The sequence below is a fragment of the Amblyomma mixtum genome, chromosome 3 (genome assembly GCF_055824585.1).
Source record: "Amblyomma mixtum isolate Tamu chromosome 3, ASM5582458v1, whole genome shotgun sequence".
NCBI lineage: Eukaryota > Metazoa > Arthropoda > Arachnida > Ixodida > Ixodidae > Amblyomma > Amblyomma mixtum.
Window position 1 is genome coordinate 302629693 of NC_143014.1, and position 14849 is coordinate 302644541.

General features: G+C 53.7%; 1 protein-coding gene across 1 annotated transcript in view; it reads left to right on the top strand.

The window, feature by feature from the left end:
* The first annotated feature begins 2555 nt into the window (after window positions 1–2555).
* The window catches only part of Fatp1 (Fatty acid transport protein 1), a 107792-nt gene continuing 95498 nt past the window's right edge, over window positions 2556–14849 (top strand). Inside the window, exon 1 of the mRNA XM_089583787.1 lies at window positions 2556–2862. Coding sequence (XP_089439913.1) covers window positions 2702–2862 — 161 coding nt within the window. The 5' untranslated portion in view covers window positions 2556–2701. The remainder of the gene's footprint in view (window positions 2863–14849) is intronic.

A 14849-nucleotide genomic window follows, 5' to 3' on the forward strand; every position in this document is an offset into this window, starting at 1 on the left:
GGCTGCTCTGTGAAACGAGACCTCCCCGGTGACGGCCGAACGGGAGAGCATGGACAGGGGGCGACGTGCAAGGGCGATCGAACGCAGTGGCCAAGTCGGCCACCGACTGCTGCTGCCTCAGTTAAATACAGTGACGGGGCATACCTTCGACCGTGCACGTAAGAGCCTGTACGGGGACGCGAGCCATGATTGAAGGCGCGACTGCTGTACAGCAGAATTCGGAAGCGTCTTACGCAAGGAAGAAGGGAGATGAGTCTCACTTCAACCTTGCCTGTATGTTCAAGGCCGCGATCACGTTCGAGCGTCAATTGATTTACACCGCGACTTTCATTTTTTTTTCTTCTTGTTGCGCTACGGAAAGCTCGGTGTAATGACCCGCAACGGGTACGTTAGAAAAGTCGTGGAAAAAAAAATGGAGGATTTATTTTTCGATCTGTGGACATACTCATGTTTGTGTGTCGCTATGCTGAAAACAAGTGATAGCCATCGCAAGTCAGCAAAAGTGACAAACCGGGAACAAATGCTGCGTAGCGTCAATAAAATACAGCCTTTACTTGAGCAATCAGGTTTACATCTTGGCGCATGCCTAATTCAGGACTGCCGCATACGCGCTTGTGCGATTTTTCGTGCTTCGGCAGTGCAGGCCGGAGCAGGAGGTGATCGTTCCTTTGGACACACCAGCGGCATTTCGCAGTGCTGCACAGGAAACAAAATGGCGGCCGCTGTAACGTCCCTATAACGCGCCTCCCTGTAACGCACCCAAATGCACCTAGTATGTATACTAAGTTTTGCCGCTCAATGTCGCTTCACCTTGTTTTATGCGAGTTTCATCGCCGAGTGATTCGTTTCAGCACGGATTTCGTGTATGGTTGCATCAGCATGAGTCAAGGCCTTTTAATTTCCACTGCTGCCCCATGACACGTTTTTGTCACTTTTCGGTTCCTTTGAGTCAGCGGCAAGATTGAAGACCCGTTTTCGTGGAGTGGAGAATGTCTCTTCTTCAGAAGAGCACCCTGTGCATTGTCTCCCGAGAAACTTTGGGCGTTGCATGTACTTGGGCGTTGTATGAACAGCCTTTTTCAAAAGTTTAGAGCCCAGGGGGTTTGCTTCAAAGCACTATTGTGGCGCTCCTGTAGCACTCAAGTCCTACGCACCGGAGGGAGCAGGACGAAAAATCTTCTTACCTCCAGGAGATTTGGGACGCTGAGCGCGCATTACGAGCAAAGCAGTGTGGCCTAGAAGCAAACCCCCCGGGATTTAAATTTCTGACAAAGGCTGTACATGGGCGCCGAGTACTGCCGCTGCCCCGGTCCGATACGAGTCTCCATTTTCGCCCAACTCGCTGCTCGTGAGAACGAGGCTCACGCTATCGGCACGCAAATGCAATAGCCGGCCAGGAGAACAACGCTACGATATCGGGATTTTCAAGAATTTATAACTTGAGAGGTGCTTTAAAGGCTAGGCGTTATTCCTTCTTTTTTATCTTACCCCATGTCGCTGATGGTTATATCCATGATGGTTATATCCATGATGACATGATGGTTATATCCGTACACTTGCGTCCGCCAGTTAACCGTTGTCCTTCGTTTAATTTTACTCGTTGTGTGCGCTGATTTTCACACCACAACGATCTCCTTCTGGATATGAAGGTAAACAAGCACAAGAAGTGGAAACGCTGGGCGGTTCAGAAAAATTTGGTAGGTGTAAATCTGTTCGTAAGGGTAGTGCTTGACGGGAGCAGGGTAAGTTGTATAGATTCTCGACGTTTTCGTTCTCCCAACCATCAGCAGCGCAAGCAGGACCAGGTGAACTTTATAGGAACAGCACAGAAAACGCGGGAAAAAACAACGAAATTCAAAATGAAAAGGAACATGACCGCACACCCCGAAAACTAGAAGAACTGCGTGAAAAATGAAGAGAAGAGAATATTTACAGCAATGTTGTCCATTTTATTCTAGACCGTTTAATAATGTCGAGCAAATAGTTTCCTCTTCTTTTTTTTTCTTTTGCCGCGCGTTAAACAAATGAATAAATGGGAGTGAAAGAAGTTCGCAAAGTGGTGCAGGCAGGGCTCCGTAGCAGGCCCAACCGCGGCCGAGCCCCGGAAGGGCTGGAGCCTTCTCCTATCCTCCGATGCGGCTGACAGGTGAGCGCTAAGATTTCAGTTGCCCACACGTATATGTTTCGTGCTGACCGCCTTGGAGTCGCTAGAGGAAGCCTGACGTCGAAATGATACAACGGTGTTGCGGTTTGGGGCAGGCATGCATCTGTGTATGCGGAAGGTTAAATGGCTAGAGTGACGCCGAATTCAAAACATTTTTTTGGGCATGTTGCTGCATGCTCTGTGTTTATATTTGCGGCTACGTTGACAAGCTCCCTTTCGTCACTTTGCCAATTCAAACCAAGCGCTTCGCTTAGGTGGCGCCATCTTCCCGCTTTAGACGAAAAGAATAATTGGTGGTTTTCTATTGTAGCGCCACCGTTCGAGTAAAAGAGAAAGTATGAGTGCAAGCCAGGTGTTGCCGGCGTCGTAAGGGGCGCTGCGGTCGGCAACTGCGCCACGTGATGTGGGGCGGCCGTGTTTCTCCCCTGCGATGAAGGAGGAAAAACAGATCCAATGTGTCCCAGGAAACTGTGACGGCCGGGTTGCATTTAGTGGCGAGCCAGCCCCCTCGCACATCAGAGTTGGACTGATCGTAGTATGCTCAAGTTGGCCGGGCTCTGCGGGTCATTTAGCGTGCTCACACTCGGCTCACTGTGCTCCGTCTGGATGGCTGGATTCATCACCTTCTTTCTCTACCTTATCACAGGGGGATGGAGATTCCTGCGGATAGTCTTCTACACGGCACGCCGCGATTTGACGTGAGTATGCCGGGAGGCTTTTCGCATTTTGGTGCTGTTTTTTTTTTTTTCTCACGCTGGCAACTTGTGATTTCTGAGCGGTGGCTTTACGCTACGGTGGACGGCTATTGGGCCGTCCACCGAGCTGAGAGCACACTTGGCTTCCGCCGAGCGCTTATTGCTTGCCTATGCTTGATACTCGTCACCTTCTGGTATGTTTCATACGGGGAAAACCTGAGCGCTATTCCGAACTGATCTTTCCGCACCTCGTACTGCGGCTGCTTTTCTCCCGACTGGTCTGGCATGATTTTCGAACCGATCGTGCGCACCTGTCTCACCGGGATTTGTACCCGGCTCATCAAACTCGCACCCACATGCTACGATTCGCAACGGTGATTCATGTGCTGGTGGGGAAATATCATTCGGCGCATTGCTGTGCTGATGTTGTTTCTTATTATATCTGCTTGGACTGGTATGCAAATTCATTTTGTGCCGGCTTCCGTTGTACGAGCTGCGACCGTGACTAACGCGGAAGCGAATTTTCCGTGTGTCATTCGTGCAACGTTATTAGCGTTCCATTATTTTGCCAGCATCATTCGGTTACGGCGCACGTTTCTATTTTGCTTGGCCGAATACGTTGTCAGCTGGCCGGTATGCGCCTCTCCCAATTTATGGCCGAGACGCGAATCAATCCCGTCAATCTGGCACAGCAGCAGTTGTTCATCCATTTCCGTACTATTTTATGGACTGAGGGTAATGAATGAAATTGAATATATCCCCGGCTGCGTCGAAAATATTGTCGAGGATTTAACGTCGCCAAGCAGTTTGGTTCTCCCTCAGCTAAATATAGCGAAACGCAGCCAGCGCGAACGGCAGTCTGCTGGCGCGTTTGTCTACCGAAGGTCGTCGGTGTGTACACTGCTGCGAAAAAGCGACGGCGTGAAGTCCCGAAGGTTCCCCGTTCCTTCAGATGGCCGGCGAGAAGTGTTTACTGTCGAAAAAAGGAAATAAACGAACTTGGTTGCTGACCTACATTTTGGGCGCACTGTGGTGCTCGTACAACTCCGGGTCGATTCTTGCGGGAGATATCATATACTACCCTATAATTGCCACTGCGGGATATCAGCCCAGGAATTCACGCGCGCGCGTACGCGAGCTCGGGCCAGCGTCCCTCCCCCAGTGTGTCGACGATAACAGGCCATCGCAGTGCCTATAAATATCGGCTGGTGGTTCTCGCTCCGTGTTGTGCCTTAGCATCCGAGGTGGTACGGTGCTCGCTCTGCAGCGTCGTTACACGCTTCGTCCTGGCACCGGTCGTGGAAGCGGAACGTCGCGACTGGTGCATAATACCGCATTTGCCCGAGTGCTCCGCTCCTTGAACATGTTTGGCGACAGAGCCCGTAACGACGGAACTTTGCGAGAAAACCCGAAGTTTATTTTTTGGTACAATGCACCCGCACGAGATATTTTTGAGTCCCCGTTCGTTGCTTGTTTAGTGTCTCTTGACACGTGCGTAATCGGCACTGTTTTTTTGAAAACGTAGCGTAAGAGAGACACGGGCAACACAGGTGTAGGCGGGACAGGTGCCACATCTGTCGTTCGTGCCTTTCTTCCGCTACATTTTCAAAAAACTGTCACGAACTAACCCAAACCAAGCTACTGGCCCTGCGTAAGGGGTCGTCAGCACATCTGTAGGCCACTGGGTTTGATAGGAGTGCAGAGTTTACAGTCGCCGGAAGAAAACTTCATTAATGTCTTCTTCCATCGCATAGTCTCCCCCATTTGACTCAGTTTTAACGCTTAAAAAGACGTTTAGCTTAGTTCCGCAGCGTGCTTGCATTTATTTAAATGTTGTCCCCTCGTCGCACAAACGCGTAGTGAAGTCACGCGGGAGTATTTTGGTATGTGGAATTGGAACAAGGCGTTCTGCGGCTGAGCAGTGTTACAGCGGCCGCATTTTTATGGAGGCGAAATCAGCGAAATGCACAGTTGAGATTTCGATGCTTCGTGGTCGAAATTAAATTTGAGGCCGTCATTTACGGTGTGCCCCCCCCCCCCTCGACATTGGCGCCCGAGAATTAATTAACTATCAATTAACTCGTGAAGACTGAGCTTTTTGTGTGTTCAGGCGCACTCAGCACCCAGTCGTGTTAATGTGGAGGTTACTCTGAACTAAGCAGTCTTCTACTTTCCGACGCGTTCCAGACACCGCACGTACTGTCGTGGAAAAGTCTCCAGGACACGGAAAAAGCGATCTAGTGCTCAGGTCTAAGGTCTGCCGTCAGTCGCCTGATTTCACTGCCACACATTAGAGCACGTGAGTCAGACTTCACCTCCGTAAGTGTGGTCACTAGACACCGGCATCGACTGCCGCTCATGCGTCCTGAAGACTTGTATCCGATAGAGACAAGGCACTGTGCACGTATCGTCAGCATGCGAGAACAAGGCTTATATGTCAGGCATTCTTAATTTGTTCGGGCGTATGCGCAAGCTGTCCGATTCTGATACGGTTGCCGATGTAAGAATGTGCCGGGCGATGTCTGGGGGCCGCCTGTGCATGTTTCGACAGCGCTAACGTACCCGAAGGGTGGGAGTGACGGGTCAAACGGTGGGCAAGACCAGCGTTTCGGCGCTTGTAAAGGTTTCTCAACATGTCCGAAACGTCGACGCCGCCTAGTCGGCGGCGCGCAAAGTACTTGCAGCGTCCGCCATCTTTGTGCACCCTCAACGGAACGAAGCGCGTCTCGGAGAACGAAAGTGGCTTCTGTTCGGACCTGACGGCTCGCTTTCATGGCTCGCTGAGCAAATCTCGCATGCTTCAGAGCGGAATACTAGTGATGATATAGCGGCGTGCCATTGCAGTGCACTTTTACAGGGTTCTAGTACTTTGGTGGCGGAGTGTCACAGCGGAAGAGGCCGTGAAAAGTGGTACTCCGAAAGCGTGACCAATCATTACCAGGTACTCGCATCGAGTTCCGAGGAGCTCCAACGGCGTGCGGTCCTTATCCGGCGGTTTTGTTTCAGATTTCAGCACGTATCGATCTGTGGGAAGCAGTATACGCTTTGCGCTGCGGGGTAGCCAAAAGTACAGTCTTGGTCAAAAGTCCTAAAGCCAAAGGCTTTTCGCTTAAGCCCCATGAATAGAGCCATTACGGCACTATTAAAGACCGAAGGACCTTGAAATGCTAGCAGAAGGTTTCTTCTAGATGTAGAGAAGCTTCCTGCTTGGCATATACACGGAGCATTCTAGGGACATCCACTTCGCTGCAGGTCAACGCCGTGGCCTTAGGACTTCTGACCAAGACTGTACCAACGCTAAAGAGCAGCTTGAGTGACGCACTGAACGGTGCTACACTGAGCGCGTGCGGTGTGCGACCACTGGAGCGGCGAACGTTGCGCTCCGGCATTTCTCAGCAACAGTCGCATGATGTTCAAATTCCATGCGGGTGCTTTACGGGCACTGATTTGTTTGCCGCATTGACAAGCCGAGTTGCGTTTTCGGTTCGGCTGCGAATCTATACGCACAACCTGGCCCCTGACCGGAATAATTAAAAAGTCTGTTAGGATTTAATTAACCGGCTTAGTGGCGGTTGACACGATTCTTCTGTTTTCTGACGTTCGCTACCACTGGTATTACATGCTGTAAGAGCCATCTTTATGCCTCAGAAAGCCTTTAAAAACGTATTAGCGAGCTTCGCTGAGGCACCCTGCAGGCCTGTGCTACAGAGCTCAACTGCATACTCAGCGTCCCGCGAACTTTTGACAAGACCCGTACGTGGTCCGTCTTGCCGGGATCCCTTTTCCTGAGGGTGTGATTTCGGCATGTGCAAGCGCTCTATTGCAGCTTGTGTCAAATTTATGCTACCTATTTCGTTATGAGCGCATGGAACTGAGTGATACTCCGGGATTTCGTTGCACGTCTGTGGCTCAAGTTATTTGCGTCTCCGAGAAACGCATACGTGAGTTGGGCATTTCAGCGCGAAACCGGATTCATGACGAGAGATGTAGGCGAAACGGAAGGCAAGCCCGGCTTGTTTTTCTCGTCCGGTGTCGCACCCTGCTACGCTCAAGCTACAGATCGCCCCATACCCCCGACGTTTCGGCAATAATTACCTATTTTGGAGCTATTCATTCCTTCTTTCCTTTTCGTCTATTGTGAGCTCCCTGCAGGTTGTTTTTTTCTTTTTTCTGGCATGCAAGGGGGAAAAAAAATCTAGCGAGTAGAGCCAACCTGACAGCGTATCTTACGGATGTCAGTGCACGTTAAAGATCACCAGGTGGTCGAAATTTCCGGAGCCCTCCACTACGGCGTCCCTCATAGCCTCAGTCGCTTTGGGACGTTAAATCCCAATACATAGGTTGCACGTGTCGTCACTTCCGCCCCCATCAAGCGCTTGCGGCCATGCTGCCGAACCATTCGGCCGTCCCCGCCCGTCCGCCCTGCGATGCCGGACCACTCCTCGGACGCTTTGGATTATTTTCTTACCTTTCGAATGCGATGCCTACTCCACAGAGGAATGAACCATTCAGTGAAGGCTACTGGTCTGAATTTATTCGATCGGCGCGTGTAGCTACGCAGACGAAGTGAAAATTATTGACGATACAGATCCGTACACGCTGCGACCGGGAGTCGACGCGACGATGGGCGTTGATGTGTTCCTCGAAGTGGCCCACGGGGGATATTGTGTACTCCTTCCAGCTTTGTGAAGTTGGAAAAAATGAAAGCCTTCGAATCAATGGGACCACACAATGATTTCTACAGCAGGTGGGTGAGAAGCCTGTCTGCGATGCGCAAGCAACGAGACGAAAAGCTCGGCCTCGGCACGCCGCTTTCTCTGCCGTCATTGCTCGCTGCGGTCGCAGCGATCCGAAAAGGATTGCCTATTCCTGTAGCTAGGATGCAGCGACACGGGACCCAGTCTGGGTTTGTGTTTTCAGACAAATTAGATGGCGTCAATCAAAACAGCAACATTCAAGAGTGTAGCCACTGCTTCCCACGTTTTCGTTGAAAGGGGGTTTCTGCAGAAATGGTGCAAGGCGTGGTGTTCACAGCGGGCGACACAAAACGGCGAGCAGCGCAGAAGACGGCCAGTCCAACCCAAGCGATCTCGTGCAGAGCGGCGGCACTTCGTCTTTCAGCGACGCTTCGTCGTCGTTGGCGCTACGGCAGCGATCGGCCTAGGCGGTATCAGGCGCGCCCGTCGTGGTTCGCTACATCGTAAACACTAAGTTGACGACACAAGCCTCTTACCTGTCACAAAGTGCACTCCGAACACAATTAAATTTGGGTTGTCGGGGTCCAAATCATCGCGCTTAATGCGAGCCAGCCACAGCTCGCGCAGATTCCTACTGTGTCATGGAGCGCTCGCACTTGCATGCCTGCGATTATCTTGCGAATGCAGATGAAGTTCGTGTTAATCGGCTTCTTGTTTCGCCTGGAGCTGCCGCTACAGTCATAGCAGCCAAGGGTGGCACACAAAACCATACCGAATCTACGGATGGACGAGAACCGACACGTTGCGAGCTAACACAGGCAGCGGAAAGCTAGAGGCGGCCTGGCAGTGGTTCGGCAGCATGGCCGACTCGCAACCGACTGCCACCGGATGTGACGTCGGTGCAAGCTATGTATAAACCAAACCGTCATTTGGGATGTTTTATATTTGGGATGATTTTTCAGATGTTCCGCCTAGAGGCCGGGGTTTCTCCTGACAGCGCTTTCTGAGATTGTTTCAGGGACGTGCCGGAGACCTTTTCGGCGGTATCGGTTTGCGTGGAGAAGGAAAAAAAAGAAAGCTGATAAGGGTGACGATATGGGTTCTTCAGGCCTATGGACGGTCCAGACTGGCGGGTCGTTTGGCGTAGTATTTCTCCGGATAGAGTTTGTCGAGTTAAGCGTGGAGCGGTGCCGCGGTCTGCAGCCCGAAAGCGACAGGCGTAAGCTAATGCTTCTGGGAACGCAGGCGCTGTAGAGTCCCAGGGGTGCACTGCGCATGCGGCCGTCGTAGAGAGCAGGTACCGGTACGCCGCGGTTTGTGTTACGGTTTTTGTTCCCACCGACCACTACTTCCCGCGGAGGCGTTCCTCGCCCATCGCCGACGCGGGCTCTGGCGTGAGACCGGTGGCGAGGCTGGCTGTCGGCCGCGGTCTCGTCTTGCACCGCATCCGTCGGTCGCATTCCTCTCTCGGCCACAGTAGATGCGGACGGAGATGCGCGCCTATCGCGACAGTCTCTATCGCCTCCTCCCCTATCGCGCCGCAGACAATGCAGATTGCCGGCCAGGCGTCGCTCTCGAGATCGCATTGCAGCGTGCACGGGAACGGCGGCGGATGTCCCCCTTTGTGCGCGCCCGCGAGCGTCGCGCGAACCTGAGGCGCTCCTCGCACGCGGCTCGCACATGCCTCGCCACGGTCACTGCGGCAGGAAGCCCTGTTGCTGGGGGCCCCACTTCGCCACGCGATAGCGCTCGGACGCACCTGGAAGAAGAAAAAAAAAGGGGAATGAATGAAAAAAGAAAGAATATGAAATGGTGGCATGCAGTATTGGAGAGGGGTGCGAAGGGGTCTGGTGTGAGCCTGTCACTGGTTGGTGTCGTGAAAAGGAAGCCCTCATCATTATAAGAGGCAGCGCAAAGGAAACCAGGACGAAAGGGAAGGCACACATACCACAGGACGAGCGCTGAACTACCGAGTGAATGATATTGAAGGGGCAGGCGACATATTATACATCAACACAAGTCCATTTATCAGGGAGCAGTCATGAATATGCATCTCCTTTGCCCAGCCGCGGTGGCTCAGTGGTTATGGTGCTCGGCTGCGGACCCGAAAGACGCGGGTTGGATCTCGGCCGCGGCGGGCGAATTTCGATGAAGGCGAAATTCTAGAGGCCCGTGTGCTGTGCGATGTCAGCGCACGTTAAAGAACCCCAGGTTGTTGAAATATCCGGAGCCCTTCACTACGGCGTCCCTCATAGCCTGAGTCGCTTTGGGACGCTTAACCCCAACCAACCAAACCTTTGCACGAGGCACGGTGTCTTTACCAAGCACCGGGACGGTTCGACGTGCCTCATTTCGCATAGCTTGGCTGCCACTAACCCCGAGAGGTGCGGCCAGCTGTTTCCAGAGGCTTGTCGCGGGGCCACTTGGCATGGAAGGATTGCTCTGTCCGAACGTGTGCGCGAACTGCACCGTGCGTGCAGGTCCGACCGATACCAAAGGGAACGCTGACGTTGAATGACCATATTTGCTTTTACTTCGGCGTAGAGTGAAAATGCATTAAATGCATGCCGCATCTTGAGAAAAAAGTACTGGAAAAAAAATTGCCTGCGCTTCTCACATGTCTGGAGTGACAGTATGCATGCTAATGTAGCGTTCATTTACTTGAGGAGAGTTGACTGCGGGGCTAGTTGGTGATCATACATACTAAAAAGATTTTTGCGCCATGACAGCACACACAAGAAAGAAGACACCACGAGCGCATTTACCTCTTACGTCGAACTGCACGTATGCGCGGAGCGTTTCCTCTTCTTCACCGGTGAGAGCCCGTTCAGAAAAAACAAAAAAACAAGCCTCGAGGTTGGTCAGGGTGCTCGCGCATATTCCCACGCTCGTGTGCCGACTTCTAACGAAGCGCGCCTCGTCAACGGTGGCGACTTTCCTGCACTTAGAAGTCTGTTTGATTTGTCTGCATTCGCTGCACCGGTTTCGCGGATGTGCTGGGAGTGTACAGCGCCATCGTGCCGCCCGCATCAGCGGCCGCTAACGTCCCGAACCGCGTGAAGAAGTTTCAAAACAGCAACGAAGTGTTAGCATACACCAGCCGCGGGAAATCTTTCGTTGTCCCGAAGGCGTTGCTTGTATTTGTACGCGTACGGTTTACGAATACGGGCTGAAATGCTGCCCGCGGTTGCTCGAATTGACCGCTCGGGTTTGTAATTCTGACGCCACGAACCCTCCTCCGTCTTTCAGGAAAGAACTGACGTCATTCCATTAATACTGCGGTTATATCGGCGCCCCCATATTGCTGCATTAAAGCTCCGCATCCAGCTTGGAGAGTGCATGCCAGTCAAGAACTCCTACTGCACTGCGCGACAACCTTTGCAAAACGAATACGGAAGTGCGGCGGGCGCGCGCTGCGCTGGTAAATCGAATGTGACACTGGTGCACTAGTCGAACTGGTGCAGCGAGTGTAGCCAGATAAATTACAAGCTTCGCGTCGCGCATTGCCTTGCTTTCTATCTCCTCCCGGAGAATCGTCGGATCGTGCGAAACTTGGCAGCGGAGCCGTGGCGCAGTTTTCTATATCGCGGTCGTCGGCGCTTTTTTTCAGGGATTCCCGCGGAGTAGTCGATGACTCCTAGGCTGGACTTTCGACGCCGTCGGACGAAAAAAAAAAAAAGCGGAGACCAGTCTTAGTTTTATCTTAATTTTACTATCACCATCGTGTTTGTCCCCTCCGTTGCTGTCCTCTGTTTCCGAGTGCGCGCCTCCAGTCGAGCGACGAGTGCCGGTGGAATGCCTCCGAGCCTGCTCGCCCGGAGTGGGCAATCGGCCCGCGACCCTGCGCTGCCGACAGGCCCGCAAAAGTTTGCACCGTCGCGCGTACGTACAGGTGTGCCGGCGCGCCTCGGTCGCTGCGGGGAAGGGTGTTGGGTCCCGACGGAGCCGCGGTTCAGCGGCCGCTGAATGACGCGCGTTTCTCGTCTTCCACGATGTATGCACTCCGTGACGACGGCTGCCCGCGCGGAGTCAGGCAGTATATTTAGCCCTGCCGCTATATCCATCCACGCTCTGGAGGGGAGCCTTTTTATTCATTTGCCTTTTGACACGCTTCTGCCGCTCGAGGGGCAGCAGCAATCGCGGCCGCCGAGGAGGAAAGGAAAATGCGCGCGCCTCCTTCGTGGAAGGGTAGGAGGAAAGGAATGGCGGGCCCCCGAGTGTCCGAGTGGGCCAAGTCTCCTTTCTTTCTTCCCCCTCCTCGGGGCTGTCAGTCACGCCATCCTGCGCCCACTGTCGCGTGCTTTTCGGTGCGTACTCGTGGTGAACCTTTTCCGGCTGCTGCTTGTGGTCGACCGAGCGCGGCCGAGAGACGGGTGCCTGAGTGCGCTCGCTGCAGCCAACCGTTCTGTCTTGTCTCTCAACGTCCTTACCTGGCGGAGGCATTCTCTCCCAGGTGGTTGGGTTCGTGGACACTTCAATGCCACGCACATGCACGCCGAATAATTCGAAGGGTGGAGGGGACAAAACTTTCGCGTCTCTCTGCACGTGCTAAGCATTCCTCGGATTCCGTGGCGTGTTCGAGTGGCGCGTGTGAAGCTGGACGCGCACCCTCCTTGCTCCCTTCCCTCGCCCGTGGCTTCTGTTTCGCGCCGGCACCTGCACCTTCGCACTTCCCGAGAAGTTTTCGGCCGCACTGCTGTCAAGCCTGGAGTAGGGAGCACAGGGTGGAGGGAAATAAGTGTCATTCCACGTCCTGTAGACGATGGTGGCAAGACAGGTTTACGCAAAATACTCTATCCCTCTTTCGCTCTCAACAAAACTCAACTTGGCACCGGGGTCGTGGCGCAGTTTTGCGCTTTTCTTTTCCCGAGAACCACCCCTCGCATTTACAGGATTTTGCGGCGAAGAAAGGTCGGCTACCGCTTCGGTATTTCGGGGGAGGGGAGAGGATCTTGGTCTTGACTACTTGGCGCAGCGACATGGCATGGGGACGGCCACGCACGAACATGGAGTTGATAGCATGCCAGAGTTGTTGCGCAGGGGAGAGTACTTGGAATGTCCGCAACCGGACAGAGCACTTTTTAAGGACAGTGGCTTGTTGGGCGAGTTGGTTGAACATTGTTTAAAACCGACAGCACGAGAAACGCACACGCTGCGCTGATGAACACACGGTGACAGTCGTTTCGTTGAACGGAAGGGTTGACGCCTGGCTGTGCAGCCAGCATTGTTAAGCTCCACAGTCGAGCGGAGCTGCGGGACTCGTGTGCGCATCCGCAAATAGCACATGTGTTAGCGCATTACTCATGAGAAACGGGAGAATTGCGATTTCCTGCGTGGAATCGCTCCACGCGGTTCGGAGCCGTTAGCGGCGGTCGGATGCAGGCGTCGCGCAGCTGGCTGTCGTGTGGCGACGACACCGTGGCCAGCAGGGGGGCGCTGCATGGGTTCGCAAGCGGTTGCCGAGCGGTGAGCTGCACTTGGCGTCATTCGCTCACCACGGCGCCGCCGGAAAATTTTTTGGGAACCAGTGTTGCGAGTGCAACTATTCCGACTACTTCTGGCCCTGTCCTCCCCGCGCAGTTGGTAGCATGCATCCGGTTAAGCGGTCTTCGTTCTTGCCTATCCAGGTTGGGAAAACGCCCTGGTTTCATTCCGCCCGTAGAACTGAAGAGGAAAGCGTGCTTTGCAGCTGCGATGTGGCTGTGCCCAACGGGTGAACGCGAGGAAAATGGGACGGCTCATCTCCGCTTTGAGTTTGGGTGCTTTGCATGCTCCCTCCAGTTGTTGGACGCTGCCTGCGTCGAAATGATGCGGCGTCAGCCGATGGTTCCCTCGCAGTCTTGAGAGTGCCGCACTTTCTAGGAGTGGCGACACTGGTGTGGAGTCTGGGTGACCTCTGCTAGGCGTAGTACGGCTTTGACGCGCGTTCAGGCGGAGGCAGCAGAAATTGTCCAGTAGGTCACTGCCTGGGAAGCTTCAACCGCCTCTTTCGAGTGCTGTGAGCTTTACAGCGTGATCAGCCTGGCGTTGGAGGTTTCTCCAACCACCAGGAGGTCGCACCTGCGACCTCCGGCCTCGTTTAGCCTCGTGCAGCCTATATGAAAGGGAATAGGTGCAGCAAATACCTACCTGCGAGTTGTTCACGACGAACGGCGTACTGGAAAGACACGGACACTAATGGCAGGCAGAGGAAGACAAGCAAGTTGTCCTCGTCTGCGTGTCTTTCGTGTCCCTGCGTTTCCAGTGCGCCGTTCGTCGTTAAGGAATGGGCAGCCAGCTAGCTCAAACTGCAGCATTACTAAAATACCTCCGAGATGTCGCAATTAACTCCATTTCCGTAGGTGGCGGCATCTCTCGTAGTGCACTCTGTTGCGGCCTAAGGGAGAGCCGCTGTCGTCTTATCTCATTCTTCGTGCATTGAGCGAAGTTCCGGGAGCATCAGTTGCATAACTGCAATTAGAGGTGCTGATTCCTTTCTCCTCCGAATCTTCAGTGGGTGGTCGCCGAGAGACTTCCGTCTGAGCCGTCTCGCGTGCCGTTTAGGCCGACTGACATCCACCTTTCCCTGCGTGGAATTCCTCTTTGTTCTGGGCTCATCGTATCCGCCTATTGTCGCGTCCGCAGCGGCGTAGGGGCCCCGTGCCGCTCCCGAAGTTCGACCTTGGAAGTTGCCTTCGTTACAATTACCCGTAACGCGCTGCAACACTCGCCGTCACCCGGAGCGGTGTTATCCTATTCTACTGGACAGCATTCTTATCGTGTGCCGCACCGACTAGCGCATCCCTGCGATGGCAGTCGTCGGCGAAATCCCGAAGAAATCGGAAAGCCTGGAGAAATCGGAAATCAGTGTAATTGTTGCGTGTTTGTGACCCCGGCCCCGAAACACTTCGACGTCTTTCTGGTCAGGTTGTCTCGTTTTCTGCGCCACTTTGCGCAGCGTGGTGCCTCTTCGTCGCCTGTTTCGCGCCTGGCAGAGCAGTGGCGTGACGCGCGGCCCCCCTTAGCATGCGACGCCCAGTGCCCCAGCGCCATTGCATTACGTGCCGCCGCGAAGCATCCTTATTAGCGGCGCGGTTTCCTCTTTGGGCTCGGCGGTGCGCCTGGTGTGAAGGCCGGTTGCGTTGAGCCCACCCGGTTGGGGGAAAAGGCGCTATCGAACGAACGTGGTCCTGTCGCGAGCGTGTTTACCTGGCTCTTGTCCACCGAGGAGACTGTTGTGCTTTTTTTTTATATATAGTGATTTCTCGCTGTTATTGCTGCGAGGGACAGCCGATATCTCTTTTTTTCTATCGT